The sequence below is a fragment of the Oryx dammah genome, unplaced genomic scaffold (assembly GCF_014754425.2).
Source record: "Oryx dammah isolate SB20612 unplaced genomic scaffold, SCBI_Odam_1.1 HiC_scaffold_26, whole genome shotgun sequence".
Taxonomy (NCBI): domain Eukaryota; kingdom Metazoa; phylum Chordata; class Mammalia; order Artiodactyla; family Bovidae; genus Oryx; species Oryx dammah.
In genome coordinates this window covers 73329904-73349365 of record NW_024070210.1, presented here as the reverse complement: position 1 = coordinate 73349365, position 19462 = coordinate 73329904, and the positions used below count along the sequence as shown (strand labels likewise).

The 19462-nt window shown below is 41.2% G+C and overlaps 1 protein-coding gene across 1 annotated transcript in view; it reads right to left on the bottom strand.

Moving 5' to 3' along the window:
• Positions 1 to 19462, bottom strand: part of RYR3 (ryanodine receptor 3) — a 573948-nt gene that overhangs the window by 365504 nt on the left and 188982 nt on the right. The window contains exon 2 of the mRNA XM_040227012.1: positions 12444 to 12563. Coding sequence (XP_040082946.1) covers positions 12444 to 12563 — 120 coding nt within the window. The remainder of the gene's footprint in view (positions 1 to 12443; positions 12564 to 19462) is intronic.

Sequence of the window (19462 nt, the reverse complement as noted above, 5' to 3'; positions counted from 1 at the left end):
AATATGACCTGATTTGGACACAGGGTCTTTATAGATCTAATTAAGTTAAGAGGAAGTAATTTTCTGGAAGAGTTTGAGCAGAATAGGTGTTAGCTCTTCTCTAAGTTTTTGGTAGAATTCAGCTGTGAAGCTGTCTGGACCTGGGCTTTTGTTTGCTGGAAGATTTCTGATTACAGTTTCAATTTCCGTGCTTGTGATGGGTCTGTTAAGATTTTCTATTTCTTCCTGGTTCAGTTTTTGGAAAGTTGTACTTTTCTAAGAAAATTGCAAAGGAAGGTAAACTTCCAACTCATTCTACGAGGCCACCATCACCCAAAACCAGAAAAAGATGCCACAAAAAAAGAAAACTACAGGCCAATATCACTGATGAACATAGATGCAAACATCCTTAACAAAATTCTAGCAATCAGAATCATACACATTAAAAAGATCATACACCATGACCACGTGGGCTTTATCCCAGGGATGCAAGGATTCTTCAATATCCACAAATCAATCAATGTAATACACCACATTAACAAATTGAAAAATAAAAGCCATATGATTATCTCAATAGATGCAGAGAAAGTCTTTGACAAAATTCAACATCCATTTATGATAAAAACTCTCCAGAAAGCAGGAATAGAAGGAACATACCTCAACATAATAAAAGCTATATACGACAAACCCACAGCAAACATTATCCTCAATGGTGAAAAATTAAAAGCATTTCCCCTAAAGTCAGGAACAAGACAAGGGCGCCCACTTTCACCGCTACTATCCAACATAGTTCTAGAAGTTTTGGCCACAGCAATCAGAGCAGAAAAAGAAATAAAAGGAATCCAAATTGGAAAAGAAGAAGTAAAACTCTCACTGTTTGTAGATGACATGATCCTCTACATAGAAAACCTTAAAGACTCCACCAGAAAATTAATAGAGCTAATCAATGAATATAGTAAAGTTGCAGGATATAAAATCAACACACAGAAATCCCTTGCATTCCTATACACTAATAATGAGAAAACCCAAACAGAAATTAAGGAAACAATTCCATTCACCATTGCAATGAAAAGAATAAAATACTTAGGAATATATCTACCTAAAGAAACTAAAGACCTATATATATAAAACTATAAGACACTGGTGAAATAAATCAAAGAGGACACTAATAGATGGAGAAATATACCACGTTCATGGATTGGAAGACTCAATATAGTGAAAATGAGTATACTACCCAAAGCAATCTATACATTCAATGCAACCCCTATCAAGCTACCAGCAGCATTTTTCACAGAGCTAGAACAAATAATTTCACAATTTGTATGGAAATACAAAACACCTCGAATAGCCAAAGCAATCTTGAGAAAGAAGAATGGAACTGGAGGAATCAACCTGCTTGACTTCAGGCTCTACTACAAAGCCACAGTCATCAAGACAGTATGGTACTGGCACAAAGACAGAAATATAGATCAATGGAACAAAATAGAAAGCCCAGAGATAAATCCACACACCTATGGACACCTTATCTTCAACAAAGGAGGCAAGAATATACAATGGAGAAAAGACAATCTCTTTAACAAGTGGTGCTGGGAAGACTGGTCAACCACTTGTAAAAGAATGAAACTAGAACACTTTCTAACACCATACACAAAAATAAACTCAAAATGGATTAAAGATCTAAACATAAGACCAGAAACTATAAAACTCCTGGAGGAGAACATAGGCAAAACACTCTCCAACATACATCACAGCAGGATCCTCTATGACCCACCTCCTAGAATATTGGAAATAAAAGCAAAAATAAACAAATGGGACCTAATTAAACTTGAAAGCTTCTGCACAACAAAGGAAACTATAAGCAAGGTGAAAAGACAGACTTCAGAATGGGAGAAAATAATAGCAAATGAAGCAACTAACAACTAATCTCAAAAATATACAAGCAACTCCTGCAGCTCAATTCCAGAAAAATAAATGACACAATCAAAAACAGGCCCAAAGAACTAAACAGACATTTCTCCAGAGAAGACATACAGATGGCTAACAAACACATGAAAAGATGCTCAACATCACTCATTATCAGAGACATGCAAATCAAAACCCCAATGAGGTACCATTTCACACAGGTCAGAATGGCTGTGATCCAAAAGTCTACAACCAATAAATGCTGGAGAGGGTGTGGAGAAAAGGGAACCCTCTTACACTGTTGGTGGGAATGCAAACTAGTACAGCCACTATGGAGAACAGTATGGAGATTCCGTAAGAAACTGAAAATAGAACTGTCTACTTCCCTGGTGGCTCAGACGGTAAAGCATCTGCCTACAATGCAGGAGACCTGGGTTTGATCCCGGGGTTGGGAAGAACCCCTGGAGAAGGAAATGGCACCCCACTCCAGTACTCTTGCCTGGAAAATCCCATGGATGGAGGAGCCTGGTAGGCTGCAGTTCATGGGGACGCTAAGAGTTGGACACAACTGAGCGACTTCACTACTATGACCCAGCAATCCCACTGCTGGGTATACACACTGAGGAAACCAGAATGGAAAGAGACACGTGTACCCCAATGTTCATCGCAGCACTGTTTATAATAGCCAGGACATGGACACAACCTAGATGTCCATCAGCAGATGAATGGATAAGAAAGCTGTGGTACATATACACAATGGAGTATTACTCAGCCATTAAAAAGAATACATTTGAATCAGTTCTAATGAGGTGGATGAAACTGGAGCCTATTATACAGAGTGAAGTAAGCCAGAAAGAAAAACACCAATACAGTATACTAATGCATACATATGGAATTTAGAAAGATGCTAACAATAACCCTGTATGTGAGATAGCAAGAGACACAGATGTATAGAACAGTCTTTTGGACTCTGTGGGAGAGGGAGAGGGTGGGATGATTTGGGAGAATGGCATTGAAACATGTATATCATATAAGAAACAAATCGTCAGTTCAAGTTCGATGCAGGATACAGGATGCTTGGGGCTGGTACACTGGGATGACCCAGAGGGATGGTATGGGGAGGGAGGTGCGAGGGGGGTTGAGGATGGGGAACACGTGTACACCTGTGGTGGATTCATGTTGATATATGGCAAAACCAATACAATATTGTAAAGTAATTAGCCTCCAATTAAGATAAATAAATTTAAATTAAAAAAAGAGGAAGTCATTAGGGTGAGGCCTAATCCAACAAGACTGACGTCCTCATATGAAGGAGAAAACACCAGATGAAGTCAGACACACACAGAGAGAAGGGCCATACGAAGACGGAGACTGAGACAGGTTATGCTGTCACAAGCCAAGGAATACTCGGGGCTACCGGAAACCAGAGTGGGCAGGAAGGATCCTCCCACAGAGGCTTCAGAGGGAGAGTAGCTCTGTTAACACCTTGATTTCAGACTTCTAGCCTCCAGAACTGTAAGGGAATAAATTTCTATTTGAAGTCTCTTAAATGTATGCTAATTTGTCACAGTAGCCCTAGGCAACTAATGGGCTATATGAATAATCTATTATATATTACAGTTTCTCAGCTATTTTTCTTCCTCTTCATCAATGATATTCTACACTGCAGTTCAGCCACCATCTATCATGGTCATACACCTGGGCCCTAGTTTCAGCCAAACCGATCTCTGAAGCCTCTTAGGGACGGACACACCCACTGTCTAACCATGCAGCCACCTTCCAGTTGGCTTGCTCACTCAATTACTGTCATCACTACTGACACCCCTTAATCTTTTTCACTCCCAGTTCTTTCCCAATTCAGCTTAAATTCCAAGATACCATGGTCCAGTCTCCTAAACTCTCTTGTCCCTTTGACATTTATCACACTTACCCAGCAACACTTTGACCCTGGCAGAATTCAACTATCCACTTTCCTCATGCTTCTGGTGGGCTGCACAAGATGACACAATTTAGAAAACTGGTAGCACTGAAAAGTTTGGTTACCAACTTTAAGTGGCTCTTCCAGCTGAGCCCTCACACTGCTCAGCAATTGCGCTAGTCTCCTCTAGGCCAGTGGTCCCCAACCTTTTTGGTACCAGGGACTGGTTTCGTGGAAGACAATTATTCCAAGGATGGGGATGGGGGAATGGTTTCAGGATGATTCAAGTGTATTACATTTATTGTGTACTTTATTTCTATTATTATTACATTGTGCATTGTGATTATATGGTAATGTGAGCAATGGGGAGCAGTTGTAAACACAGATGAACCTTCCCTTGCTTGCCAGCTGCTCACCTCCTGCTGTGTGGCCTGGTCCCAATCCATGGCATGGGGTTAGGGACCCCTGCCAAGTGTTTTGGCTCACTCTCCAAAACTTTCTGCACAAAACCTACAGGGTTAGTTTTATCCTTGCCTTCTTCCTCTTCAATGATAATAAGAGCTCTTCTTTTGTTTGAAGGCCAATTCCTCACCTCTGTTCTTAATACCAGCTTTTTCCACTATATCAGCAATTTGCACACTAAATCATCCATTCCTTCTTTTGCATCACTTTTTTCTCTTTCTTGACTTGTACCTTTCCATCAGCATGGGAACATGCTTAAGTCTTAAGCACATTTAAGTCTCTTCTATTATAAAAATCCTTCCATCCTCTGACCCTCTCCAGCCATCACTTTCTCTTTCAGAGATTTCTGCACGGGCTGTCTTTCCCATTTTCCACTTGGACTCCACCTCTGCTAAATTGGCTCTGTGCTTGTCAGCCTATTGAGTAAGGTCTCACCAAGACTGCCATTGGCCTCCGTGTTACTACATCTAATGGACAGTCCAACCTCATTACTTTGCCTCCAAGTGATATTCTACCACGTGGACCATACTCCTTGACAGTCTTCCCTTGGTTTCTGTGGCTTCTTTGACATTGCAAATGCCTACTTTCCCTCTGATTTCTTAGGATTCTCCTCCTTATTCTCTGTGTTTCTCTTCTTCTACTCATCTTTAAATATCTACACTTTCCAAGCCCTCTTCTCTTCCCTTCTTAATCCATAATTTTTCTACTCACTCTCTCCAAGCATAATTCTCTAACCTTAAGCCAATATCTCTTAAATATTATCTCCATTTCAACCTCTCTGCTCCATATATTCAGATGCCTATCAAAATTTCCTCTTGAATGTTTTTCAGGCATTTGAATTCAGTATGTTCCAAATTGGGCAGATATTACACCCTCCTTTTTTTTTTTTTTTTTGCAAATTGAAGGCTTGTGGCCACCCTATGTCAAGCAAGATTCTTGGTACCATATGTCAACCACATTCACTCACTTTGAGTCTCTGTGTCATGTTTTGATACTTCCCACAATATTTCAAACTTCTTTAAAATTATTATGTTTGTAACAGTGAGCTGTGATCTTTGATGTTATTACTACAGCTGACTGATGGCTCAAATGATGGTTAACACTTTTTAGCAATAAAGTACTTTTAAATTAAGGTATGTACATTTTTGGACATAATGCTCTTATACATAAATAAACAACATTACAATGTAAATATAACTTTTATATACACTGGAAAACCAAAAAAAATTGTGTGACTCACTTTATTGGGAATATTTGCTTTATTATGGTGGTCTGCACCCAAGACTGCAATATCTCTAAGGTATACCCATATAATCTTTAACTTTGGGAATCACAGAGTGGTGGAGTGCAGGAGAAAAGACACGTAAACCATCCTAAATCAATGCAATGGATGTTTTGACACACCCCTCCCATTTACAGTGCTTCTGTGCCTTATTTCCCAATACAGAGGCACAATACATCTGCCTTATCACTCTTTTAAAAATGTACTTTCTAGAAAAAAATATGAAAATCTTTATATCTGTAAAAAAGTTAGCTATAAAAATTTCAATATTGCTTCATGTACTGAGAGCATTTGCATTTTAATAGATTCTGTTTGATTTAAGCAAATACATATTTCTAACTTTGGAGTCAGGTGTTCAAAGGACAGATGCAACAAGGTTGTGAGACAGCATATAGAGATCGCCCTGGGTATTCTTAAAAATCTAGCCACTTGAAGAAATATGGCTTCTTTATCATTAAATAAGAATCATAATACTCTCTTTTCCTGAGTATTATAGAAATTAGACAGTGATTTGAGTTTGGAATGAACCATCTTCAGGAAGTCATTTAACTTTGTTTAAATTGTTTTATCTTTTTTTTTTAAACAATTAGAACAATATTTGCTTCATAGGGTTGTAAAGATTAAATGAGAGTGTGTAAGCACCCACAGCACACAGACTATAATGCTTGATAAATGTTAAAAAAAATCAGAGTTTCAATGTTTAAATCTCTATATTAAAAGACATGCGATTTTTACAGTTTTATCATAGTTTGGCTTTTATAAGATCTCAAGCCCATAGAGAAGACTACATACTAAAATTATATTGAGAAGTTCAGAAAAAAGGTATACAACTTCAGGCTGAGCCTCTGTTTCCATAAATTTGCACAGACTTAGTTTTTTAGGAGTAAACAGTAAATCTTTCTGAGCTGAAGATAATAAAAGCAACAGAAAATAAGGTTTGTTTTTTTTTTTTTAGCCAAGAATTCTGTTGTAATTTATGTCATTGACATAATGATGTTTGCACAAACACAGATGTTTAATTCTGGGTGTTTAGTACCTATACAAGTTTTCAGAAACCACAGGAGACTATTTTATTTAGTTTTCAAAAGAGGAGGTGAAAACAACTGGAATGAAATTTTCCTGGAAAATGTTCAATTTGAAAATTAGATTTGAAACTGGATTTTCCATTTTGAGTAAACCATGGTCAGCAAGACAAAGTGCTCCCTGACAGAAAGGTGGAAGATTTTTCTGAGAGAGCCTAAAGACTTCAGATATTACACTGACTTTTAAAGGGCACTAGGGTAAACTGTTTCACTTCATCAACATTAGTTTCATTACTAAAATTGGTGAAACAAACAAACCATGGTCTGTTGCAACTGATTTTCAACAAAAAGTTCCCATATTTTTCTTCTTTTTTGGTGAGCTACAAATAAGGAAGGTAGAAGTCAGGATTTGGAAAGGTGTTGGCTTATAATCATAAATAACTGCAATCAATGAAGATTCCTGTGGGGTAAGGTGTATGAAACTCTCTTCTCTTTTTGCCTGAGAATTTGACCTTCAGTTAATTGTCCAGTTTTGTTCTTGGGACAACCTGATTAAACTGCTATGCCAATTATGTTATGAGAGAATATTGCTTAGGGTGAAAATGATCCCTAGTTTGTAGCCTGCATCTGGACTGGAAAGATCACCAGTACTTCATAGAAAGCCCTCTATTTGCGATTCCCCCAGTGTGAAGACCTTTGTATCACGGGTGGTCCTTCAAAAGCTATGCCTGTGGAGTTGTTACAAGATACATCGGCTCCTGTGGTACAGAGCCTTCTAAGCCATGATGACTCTACAGCTGCCTGATGTGGACCTTGTCTCTTTGAACCTGAGCTGTCATTTGGGGTGGCGATTCAGAAGGCAGACCCTGGAGGCTGCAAGGATTTCTACAGAAGTGCCTGACACTTCCCAGCAGGCAAGCTGTGGCTCTTGTCCTACTAAGCAGACTGGGGTCTACCAGCATCTTATGAGTCTGGATGTTAAGTTGAACCAAAGGCAACCTCTTGGTGGACACTGCAGATACAACATAGATGAGACACAATATTAAGAATGAGAGGAAAAATAGTCAATTCCTGATTTCTGGGGATACATTTTCTACTTAAAAATTACTGTCAATATGTAAAATAAATTGTCACTAGGAATCTGCTGTGTGACTCAGGGAACTCAAACCAGGGCTTTATAACAAACTAGAGGAGTGGGATGGGGAGGGAGGTGGGAGGGATGTTCAAGAGGGAGGGGACATAGGTATACCTATGGCTCATTCATGTTGATGCTTGGCAGAAACCAACACAATTTTGTAAAGCACTACCCTCCCATTAAAAGTAAATAATTTTTAAAAATGACCATCAATAAGCATTTGCTGCTATTGAGAAAAACAGAGAAGCAACATTTCCCTTCGATGTCGCTTGGTCCCTGGTTTCAACACTGAGTCTTCCCTACAAAACAAAATACCTTTTAACTCCTCACACTGTGCTCATTTGAATGGAAAGCTGAATAAGGGTGCTCCTTTGAATTAATATCTGCAATTTCAGGGGCCTTCAGAAAAGACCATGACAAACAAGACTCAAAGTCACAAGAGATCTCCCAAGTGCTCAGCAGTTTCTGGTCTATAGCAGGTGTTGATATTCTAAAACTTTTGCTTACTATATTTCTACCCTCTTGCTCACTGCTTCAATATGACCTCTTTTTTCTCAGGACTTGTACACAGAGAATATCTTTTAAGTACCTTATCTCATGTCTTCTTTCTCTGAGGTCTTTCTTCTCCCTAGAGTTCATCTCAATTTTACCTCGAGTCTCGACTAAGTTGAGATACCCTTGACTGGGATGGCCCAAGGTCGCCAGCTGGCTCTGTAGCCAGTTGTTAAGAGTGATGTTTGAGGTCTGTGCCTTATACCCAGTTTGCCAGGCTCAGGAAAAAAAAGATGTTCTCATTTCATCACATGGTTAAAATTAGTTTCCAAGAGCCTAAGAATGGCACCATTGGTTGTGAAATCTGATGGTAGAGAATTAGGAGAAATATCTAGTGAAAAGGGAGGGAACAGGACAGAAGAGGGGTGTGCATAGCTGCAGTTGACTATAGGAAAGCCTGAAGCCACATAAAATGGGTTAATCTAGCAGGCTGCTCCTAGTAGTGGTGACAGGAAATTCTGAAGACCTATCTATCCTTTCCACGAACGTATCCTATTTTCCTGTGAGAAGCCCTCATGGTGCACTTTCTTCATACTATATACAGAAGAGACACACACTTATGCAATGATAGTATGGGTGCCAACTCTAACAATTGGTTTATCCTTTTGGAAAACCAATTTAATGTTGTTTATACTCTGATGCCATTAATTCTCCTGGACAATAATCCAGGAAGCAAAAGTAAACCAACAAAACCATGTACATGAATTTTTCTTTAATAACCATAGCAATGTGAAGATTACATAGCAATGTGAAACTGGATGAAAAGGGAAAGAAAAAAGGCAGAATGTCTGAATATCAATTATGAGTGTGACTTTGAAACTATATGGGTACATGTGGACAAAGGCCAGAGTGAAAAACAAAAATAATAGTTGTGACAGGGAATACAGTGATAGATGACACATTACTTACAAAACTTCTTCAGTTGTGTTATCTTGTTTTAAATTTAAAATGAAAATCCAAAATAAGAACAATCAGTCAAATGGGTGTTAGGAAGGGTTTTTCTCATCCCTAATACACTTCTGAGTGGTATGGGTTATTATTTTACACCTGGCGGATGCAAAGAATTCTTAGGTTATGATATATAGTTCTCTTTAATTTGTTTTAGGTAATCTGGCCTAGGTACTAGTCAATCACAATAGCCAATGGTTAAACATCCGCTGGATCATGGAAAAAGCAAGAGAGTTCCAGAAAAACATCTATTTCTGCTTTATTGACTATGCCAAAGCCTTTGACTGTGTGGATCACAATAAACTGTAGAAAATTCTGAAAGGGATGGGAATACAAGACCACCTGACCTGCCTCTTGAGAAACTTCTTGAGTAACAGGTCAGGAAGCAACAGTTCGAACTGGACATGGAACAACAGACTGGTTCCAAATAGGAAAAGGAGTACGTCAAGGCTGTATATTGTCACCCTGCTTATTTAACTTCTATGCAGAGTACATCACAAGAAACACTGGGCTGGAAGAAGCACAAGCTGGAATCAAGATTGCCGGGAGAAATATCAATCACCTCAGATATGCAGATGACACCACCCTTATGGCAGAAAGTGAAGAGGAACTAAAAAGCCTCTTGATGAAAGTGAAAAAAGAGAGTGCAAAAGTTGGCTTCAAGCTCAACATTCAGAAAACGAAGATCACGGCATCTGGTCCCATCACTTCATGGGAAATAGATGGGGAAACAGTGGAAACAGTGTCAGACTTTATTTTCTTGGGCTCCAAAATCACTGCAGATGGTGATTACAGCCATGAAATTAAAAGATGCTTACTCCTTGGAAGGAAAGTTATGACCAACCTAGATAGCATGTTAAAAAGCAGAGACATTGCTTTGCCAACAAAGGTCCATCTAGTCAAGGCTATGGTTTTTCCAGTGGTCATGTATGGATGTGAGAGTTGGACTGTGAAGAAAGCTGAGCCCTGAAGAATTGATGCTTTTAAACTGTGGGGCTGGAGAAGACGCTTGAGAGTCCCTTAGACTGCAAGGAAATCCAACAAGTCCATTCTGAAGGAAACCAGTCCTGGGTGTTCATTGGAAGGACTGATGCTGAAGCTGAAACTCCACTACTCTGGCCACCTCATGCGAAGAGTTGACTCACTGGAAAAGACTCTGATGCTGGGAGGGATTGGGGGCAGGAGGAGAAGGGGACGACAGAGGATGAGATGGCTGGATGGCATCACTGACTCAATGGAAATGAATCTGAGTGAACTCCGGGAGTTGGTGATGGACGGGGAGGCCTGGCGTGCTGCGATTCATGGGGTCACAAGTAGTTGGACACGACTGAGCAACTGAACTGAACTGAAAGAGAGTTTACACTGTGCTAGGTGGTTCACAAATATTAACTAATTTAAATCTTAATAACAACTTTCTTAAGTTGTTACTATTAAATTTCCATTAAGCAGATAAAGAAAACTAAATTCAGAATGGTGAGGTACCTTGCTCAAGGCCCTAGCTTAGCTGGTGAGTGGTAAACACAGGATTCAGACTCAGAGTCTGGCTCCAGAGCAATGCCCTAAACCGATGTCCTACACCCTACTCAATGGATGACTAGCAAATGGTACCACGGGTTTCTAATTCAGACCAATGTTCTTTCCATTACACCAGATTGCATCTTATCTGGAAGACGCAAAAGCTGGAAACAAGATTGAGTGACTTGCTCATGGTCACATGATGAGCTAATGGCTGAGAATCAACTTCTTGACTTATAATCTAATGATTTTCCTATTATCCCAGACTGCTGGGAATGAAGAGAAAAATACCTAGCTAAGAGCAAAAGTAAATGAGGAAAGACCTCAGGGAAATCAAACCTAAGACCTCTAAAAGATAAAAATCTTCTTTGTCTCTTTGCTCTGCCATTTATTTGACTCTGTCCTTCACGCTACTGACAGATGTCTGTGCTCATGGACCAGGGACCTCCCTACATGGGAGGGAGGCAAGTGATGAAGAGCAGAGGGGCTTCAGGGAGGTGTGGCCACCACGGAGCACACTTGATGTTCTAGGATTTGGCCAAACTGCATGTGTCTGTGCTGTACATGTTACCATGGAGAAACGACATATTAATCAGGTGGTTTTACTGGAAAATATAACCATTTTCTGATTTAAAACATTCTATAGGAAAAACTGAGTATGGGGATGTGGGTAATGGATAATTATGTGCCAACTTGGTTAGACTATAGTATTCAGTTATTTAATCAAACACCAATCAAGGTTTTGATGTGAAGATACTTTGTACATATAATTAACATCTACAATCAGTTGGCTTTAAAGGGGATTATTACCCTTGATAATGTGGGTGGGCTTTCCCCAATCATTCAAAGGCCTTATGAATAAAACCTGAGGTTTCTTGGAGGAAAAAAATGTCTGCCTTAAGACAGACTCAACTCCCGAGTTTCTAGTTGATCTGACCTATGGATTTCAGATTTCCCAGCCCTCAAAACTGCATGTCAATTCCTTAAAATAAATCTGTATCCATCCATCCACCCATCCATCCACCTATCCAGAAAAAGGAAGAGATCCTATTGCTTCTCTTTCTCTAGAAAACCCTGACTGATATAAAGGTCTTTCCAGGACTGCAAAGTACTGTGAGAATATGGGGCACACAGATCCACCTGACATACAGTTTGTGAAAAGTAGAAAGCAAATGAAAATGGAGGAAGATAAGTTTCACTGAGGAGAGATAACACTACATGCCACCACACAGGCAGGGACCACAGCAAACGTTCCTCTCTGCCCCTGGCTCACAGCAGGCAGTTACAACCATCTCAGCACAGTCACAACTGAAAGTGATGAGCTTGTTGTGAGACACAGGCCCAAGGACCCATGAATCGCTGAGGCAATAAAATGATAGCTGGGAGTAAGGAAAACACACTCAGATTTCCAGGAATTAACAACAAGGAAGGTGTTTGGGGCATAACAAAAGCATCTTCTCCCTGAAGACTGACAGTGACCTCAAGGCGTCTTCCCCCTGTGCTGCTGAACACTTAAAGATAGGTACTATTAATTCTTCGCATTCCACTGTATAACTTTCTAGGCTGGGGAGAGTTATGGGATCTGCTTTCCATTTCAAAATAAGTATATCTTTTGAATTTCTTCCTTACCACCCTCCTCACCCTCATCATCACTTCCCAGCAGCCCCATCCCCGGAATACTGCTTGGGAGGCCAAGAGGGAAGGTGCAGAGCAGATGGTCAATCTCACCTTGGCTTCTGAAGTGGGTTCCAAAAAGCACAGGCGATTCCCAAGTCCCTCGGCTGCCAGGCAGAACTTCCTCTGCTCCTTGTGAACGTTGGCAATGCACTGGAGGACCACTTCATCTTCCTGCCAGGGGAACAGAGACCCATGTGAGGAGCAAGGGACTACCTCCCAACACAGAGCTAAGCCCCTAAGGCACCCTGCTGCATCTTCATCAGGTCTGCTGAGGGGCACATGCCTTTGAATATTAGATAAAGGAGAGTTTGTTCCTCGCATGGCATACCTGAGCTCCTCCCCTGAGTCAGGATTCTACTCATCTCTGGGGAGTGGGGTAGCAAGGACTTGCAAGAGAGGTACTACTTAAGTTCACAGCATGAGACTCACTTCTGAAATGTACAAACTGCACACCATCCAGGTAAGCAGAGGATTTCAACCCTTGAGGGAATCTTAAACTAAACCTAAGCAATTTCTCCAAATAAACAATTAAACAATGAGGGAAACTGAGATGGCAGCAGAGATCAGAGGGAGGCAGGATCTGTGGAGAGAAGGTCCATTCTATGACAGGCTGGAAAGAGACATGTTTTGTTGGAGGAGAGGGATGTATGCAGTGAAACACATTCGCCAGAGATGACAGAGGACGCTGTGGAGGGTACCAGCAGATGCCTTTAATTTTAAATTCTCTTTTATATTAAGTTATAGCTGACTGAGAATGTGGTGTTAATTTCAGGTGTACAGCAAAGTGATTCAGTTTAACACACATATACAGCACAGGGAACTCTACTCAATATTCTGTAATAAATCTATATGGGAAAGGAGATGCATTTTAGATATGCATCTAAGGAAGACTAAAAGGAAAGGAAGACTGAGAGAAGCCTTGAGGATCCAGGCTGGAAGGAGGAGTGGTCAAATAGAAGAGCCACTCTGAATTCCCAAGGAGAGGACCTTCCTCCTAGGTGGCAGCCTCAAAAGCAGCCCTCCTCCAATTGCAGACACCTTGTTTGAGTGGCATTCCTCTGCTTGATGGGCCAGAAATGAGGCTGACCTCCATTTACAGGAACATGATCACCCCCTGCACAACCCTGCCTGATGATGAGAGGCCAACCTCTTCCTCACCCATCCCTGCATCCTTGCTCTTCCAACCTGTCAGTCTGCACGCTCTCTCTCCACCACCACTTGACCTCAGGTTTCAAACATCAAAGACGACTTGCAGGCACAGTTGAATTAACGGGGGAAGCAGAGGCGCACCAGGTGGAAGTGCTTCTTCTCAGCGCTTGCTCTCCTGTTCCCCGTCTCAGTCCCTGATCCCCTTGTGTTAGTGCCAGTCCTATCCTACAGTGTTGGAAAGGAAAGGAAAGGAGAGTGAAGTCGCTCAGGCGTGTCCGATTCTTTGAGACCACATGGACTGTAGCTACCAGGCTTCCCTGTCCATGGGATTTTCCAGCAATAGTACTGGAGTGGATTGCCATTTCCTTCTCCAGGGGATCTTCCTGACCCAGGGATCGAACCCGGGTCTCCCACATTGTTGACAGATGCTTTACTGTCTGAGCCACCAGGGAAGTCCAGTACTGGAAAGGTACACTAAATAGACATGATTTTTCTTCCACTGTGCCTAGAACACATCTCAGTTCAGTTCACTTGCTCAGTCGTGTCCGACTGTTTGTGACCCCATGAATTGCAGCACGCTAGGCCTCCCTGTCCATCACCAACACCTGGAGTTCACTCAGACTCATGTCCATTGAGTCAGTGATGCCATCCAGCCATCTCATCCTCTGTCGTCCCCTTCTCCTCCTGCCCCCAATCCCTCCCAGCATCAGAGTCTTTTCCAATGAGTCAACTCTTCACATGAGGTGGCCAAAGTACTGGAGTTTCAGCTTTAGCATCATTCCTTCCAAAGAAATCCCAGGGTTGATCTCCTTCAGAATGGATTGGTTGGATCTCCTTGCAGCCCAAGGGACTCTCAAGAGTCTTCTCCAACACCACAGTTCAAAAGAATCAGTTCTTCGGCGCTCAGCTTTCTTCACATCCATACATGACCACTGGAAAAACCATAGCCTTGACTAGACGGACCTTTGTTGGCAAAGTAATGTCTCTGCTTTTCAATATGCTATCTAGGTTGGTCATAACTTTTCTTCCAAGGAGTAAGAGTCTTTTAATTTCATGGCTGCAGTCACCATCTGCAGTGATTTTGGAGCCCCCCAAAATAAGTCTGACACTGTTTCCACTGTTTCCCCGTCTATTTCCCATGAAGTGATGGGACCAGACGCCATGATCTCTGTTTTCTGAAGGTTGAGCTTTAAGCCAACTTTTTCACTCTCCTCTTTCACTTTCATCAAGAGGCTTTTTAGTTCCTCTTCACTAACACATCTAATCACATGGAAAAATGAAATCCTTTATGTGGTGGGAACATGAAGAGATTCAATGGGACCAACTCCCACAAAGAGGTCTGCAATGTCCAGGGATTGGCCAGGGGTGACAGGGAAATTTGAGACGTCACAAATCACAGACATATGAGGTGAACACTAAGGGAATACAAAAGGCTCCATACTTTCGCTAGCCCTGAAATGTCATTGTTCATCACCAAATTGAGTCAGTAATAAATTCAAGCCTCTGCTTCAGAATTCAATATTCATTTGAGTTGAGACAGAAGAGAACTCCAGAATATCACTTCTCTCGAAATGTGGGCTCAGGGGGATCTCTGAAAAAAATGAAATTTTTCCCCAGGCAGAGTATCCCCCAGAACCCAGGGCCAATACCATCCCCCCCGGGGGGCACAGGGAATGGGGGAGGATTCTGAGTTGTCAAAACTTCAGAACGGTGCCACGAAACAGGGGCATGGGAATTCAGTGATCTGTACTGCAAGAGGCAGTCCTCAAAACACGTAATTTTTCCATCCAAAATGTCAAGAAGACCCCCTGTTGAGAAATACTTTAAGTATCTCCTACCCACATACCATTCACCAGTGGAAACAGGCATTTGGAAATCACAGAACTGGATCTATGGACCATATTTATCACAAACAAAGGGGAAGTCAACAAAGTTTTCTTTATAATACATGTCTCAGAGAATCTCTTTCCATAATCACCTTTCCCATGTTCTTTCCACCCTAAAGTGCCCAAACCGTCTTGCACTAGCTGCCTCAGGGATCTATTTGTCTTCTGAAATCGACCTGTGCTATAATTCATATCCTCATAACCTAGGCTACCAATCAACTCATGAAATAAAGGAATTGCCCTGGCTCAGTAACCACTTTCTGAAGAGCACTCACATACAGGCACTGTCCAAGTCAGCACTCTGGGGGATACACGTGACTGTGTGACTCTGGGCCAACTTACCCTTCTCCAAACACGTTCACTTTTTTCCACCTGCTGTCTAGAACTGTACACCTTGGACTGACCTGGCTGTAGACACCAGCTGGCATGGCAGCCTGTACCTGCCTTCCCTCCAGACAGCAGCTATTAGCACCACAAACCTTCAGCAGACAGACATCTGGAGCCAAAGAGTGCTTGACACAGAAATCTTTGCACCATTTGGAATCATGAGATGAGTTAATTTAACCCATTTCATTAATTTTCTCACTCCCTAGTGAAACACAGAACACAACCTCCTCTATGCCATTACCAACTCTATCTCGTTTACTCATCCCTATACTGATGTATGCTTTCTCCCCTCTTGTTATCTCTCTTCCTTTATCCCTTTGCTTTAAAGCAAATCTGGGAATTTCCAGATAATGCTATTTCCGAGGAAGCCCCTTTAACTGAAGGCTGCAAATTCTCCCACTTTTGTTATTTTTTCTTCCAGAAACTCTAGCTCCCCTCACAATCCTCAGTGCCAACTCAGATGATTACTCTTCTACTCAGGTGCCAAGAATCTTCTATTTTCAGATACATGATAGCCAATCTCCACATCTTCTTTGGCAGTCTATCAACAGATTAGTTACTTCTCCCATCCTTTATCTGACTCTAATGACAATTGAGGAATTTCATAAACATTTTTGTGTGAATTCAACTCACATTTATTGAGTGCCTTCCAAGGGAAAAGAACTCTTCCAGGATATCATGAAGTATACCAGGTTTTATAAGAGGTGATATGTTAATATTGTAATAATGGAGCTGACATCTGACAGGCCAGCCCACAGCCTTTCTCCACTCTGCTTTAATCATCATCTCAAGTAATTTCAAGGTTCTTGTGGACAATCTATTCAAAATGAATCAGTTCAGTTAAGTTGCTCAGTCGTGTCCAACTCCTTGTGACCCCATGGACTGCAGCACCCCAGGCCTCCATGTCCATCACCAACTCCCGGAGTTTACTCAAACTCACATCCATTGTGTCGGTGATGCCATCCAACCATCTCATCTTCTGTTGTCCCCTTCTCCTCCTGCCTTCAATCTTTCCCAGCATCGAGGTCTTTTCAAATGAGTCAGGTCGCATCAGGTGGCCAAAGGATTGGAGTTTCAGCTTCAACACTGGTCCTTCCAATGAACATTCAGGACTGATCTCCTTTAGCATGGAATGGTTGGATTTCCTTGCAGTCCAAAGGACTCTCAAGAGTCATCTCCAACATCACAGTTCAAGAGCATCAATTCTTCGATGTTCAGCTTTCTTTATATAGTCCAACTCTCACATCCATACATGAGTACTGGAAAAACCATAGCCTTGACCAGACAGACCTTTGTTGGCAAAGTAGTGTCTCTGCTTTTCAACATGCTATCTAGGTTGGGCATAACTTTTCTTCCAAGGAACAGATATCTTTTAATTTCATGGCTGCAATCACCATCTGCAGTGATTTTGGAGCCCCCCAAAATAAAGTCTGACACTGTTTCCACTGTTTCCGCATCTATTTCCCATGAAGTGATGGGACTGGATGCCATGATCTTTGTTTTCTGAATGTTGAGCTTTAAGCCAACTTTTTCACTCTCCTCTTTCACTTTACTCCAGAGGCTCTTTAGTTCTTCTTCAATTTTTGCTATAAGGGTGGTGTCATCTGCATATCTGAGGTTATTGATATTTTCCTAGCAGTATTAATTCCAGCTTGTGCTTCATCCAGCCCAGCATTTCTCATGATGTACTCTGCATAGAAGTTAAATAAGCAGGGTGACAATATACAGCCTTTTCCTGTTTGGAACCAGTCTGTTGTTCCATGTCCAGTTCAAACTGTTGCTTCCTGATCTGCATACAGATTTCTCAAGAGGCAGGTCAGGTGGTCTGGTATTCCCATCTCTTTCAGAATTTTCCAGTTTATTGTGATCCACACAAAGGCTTTGGCATAGTCGATAAAGCAGAAATAGATGTTTTTCTGGAACTCTCTTGCTTTTTCCATGATCCAGTGGATGTTGGCAATTTGATCTCTGCTTCCTTTGCCTTTTCTAAAACCAGCTTGAACATCTGGAAGTTCACGGTTCACATATTGTTGAAGCCCGGCTTGGAGAATTTTGAGCATTACTGTACTAGCGTGTGAGATGAGTGCAATTGTGCAGTAGTTAGAGCATTCCTTGGCATTGCCTTTCTTAGGGACTGGAATGAAAACTGACCTTTTCCAGTCCTGTGGCCACTGCTGAGTTTTCCAAATTCGAAACGAATAACTTGACCTAATGACTGACCCTCTGTTTTGGTAACACACTCTAATGAAACTTCCTTGTCATGACCTAGAATGAATCCAGTTCTAAAATCCAAAACTGGACTTTTACTCTACAGATGCATTCTTCTCTCTTGCTCGCTTTCTCATTGCACTATTCTTGCTTTCCCCTTCAGCAAATTGGCCAGTTCTAAGAGGGCACACTGCCATCGTCATTATTTTCTCCACCCCACCAAGGAAAATGATTGATTTTTTTGAAAGAGAAAACACCACAGCTTTGAAATTTGGGGAGTTTTAAAAATATTGTGTACTAACTCATATAAGTAGAATCTAGAAAAACGGTATAGATGATTTACAAAGTAGAAATCAAGACACAGAGAACAAACATGGATACCAAGGGGGAAAGCGGAGTGGGATGAATTAGGAGATCGGGATCGACATATATACATAGTGTTGATACTATGTACAAAACAGATACCTAATGAGAACCTAACTATATAGCATAGAGAACTCTACTCGATGCTCTGCAGTGACCTAAATGGGAAGGAAATTCAGTTCAGAGGGGATATATGTACACATGAATATGTATGAATCAGTACAGCTGATTCATGTTGCTCTCCTGCAGAAACTGACAGTTACACAGCAGTGTAAAGAAACCATACTCCAATAAAAAGTAAAACAAACAATAAATAAATTTATAAGGGTTATTTGTGGTAACATTCTCAACTTGTTTGACCCTTGCTTCACTGAAACACAATCAGAAATTTTTTCCTTTTTCATAGGACTTATAGCAGACTTAACTCAGTCAATATCAAATAATAATAGCTTCCATCTATAATAGAAAGAGAGGCAAACTAAAAGGAAGAAAGCACTAGGCTGGAGGGCATAGTCATCAGAAACAGTAAGACCTTTCAAACCCAGCCTCTGTCCTTGGGTGGGCATTATGAATCTCCTGGGACCCCAGGAAATAATCTGCATAAGACCACAGAAGGTTCTCCTTCTTTTACCAAATAAGTCTAAAGGTCTCTGCCTGGCTTTGAAAATGTCTCCACCACTGAGTTCTCCCCTCCACCTCTCATCTTATCTTCCTTGATTCCTACTGTCTACCATCTCCCAAATAAGTCTTGCTCAGAGTTCATGGAATGCTCCTCCTTGAAATTCCTCCTTCCTTCATTCAAGTCTTAAAATCCCTCCTTCCTTCATTCAACTCCATATTCTCTTAGTTCTCTTCCCTTTATGATGGATCCTTCCCATGTTCCCTTTCTCCTGCCACTCCTAAGTACAGGGATCACTCAAGGGTGGGTCTTTGTCATTTTCCCTTAGAAATCTCACCCATTCTTCAGGCTTCCAGGTTTATTCTGAGAGTCATTACGCCATCTGTACCTCCAGTGGAGCTAGTGGTAAAGAACCTGCTTGCCAGTGCAGGAGACATAAGAGATGAGGGTTTGATCCC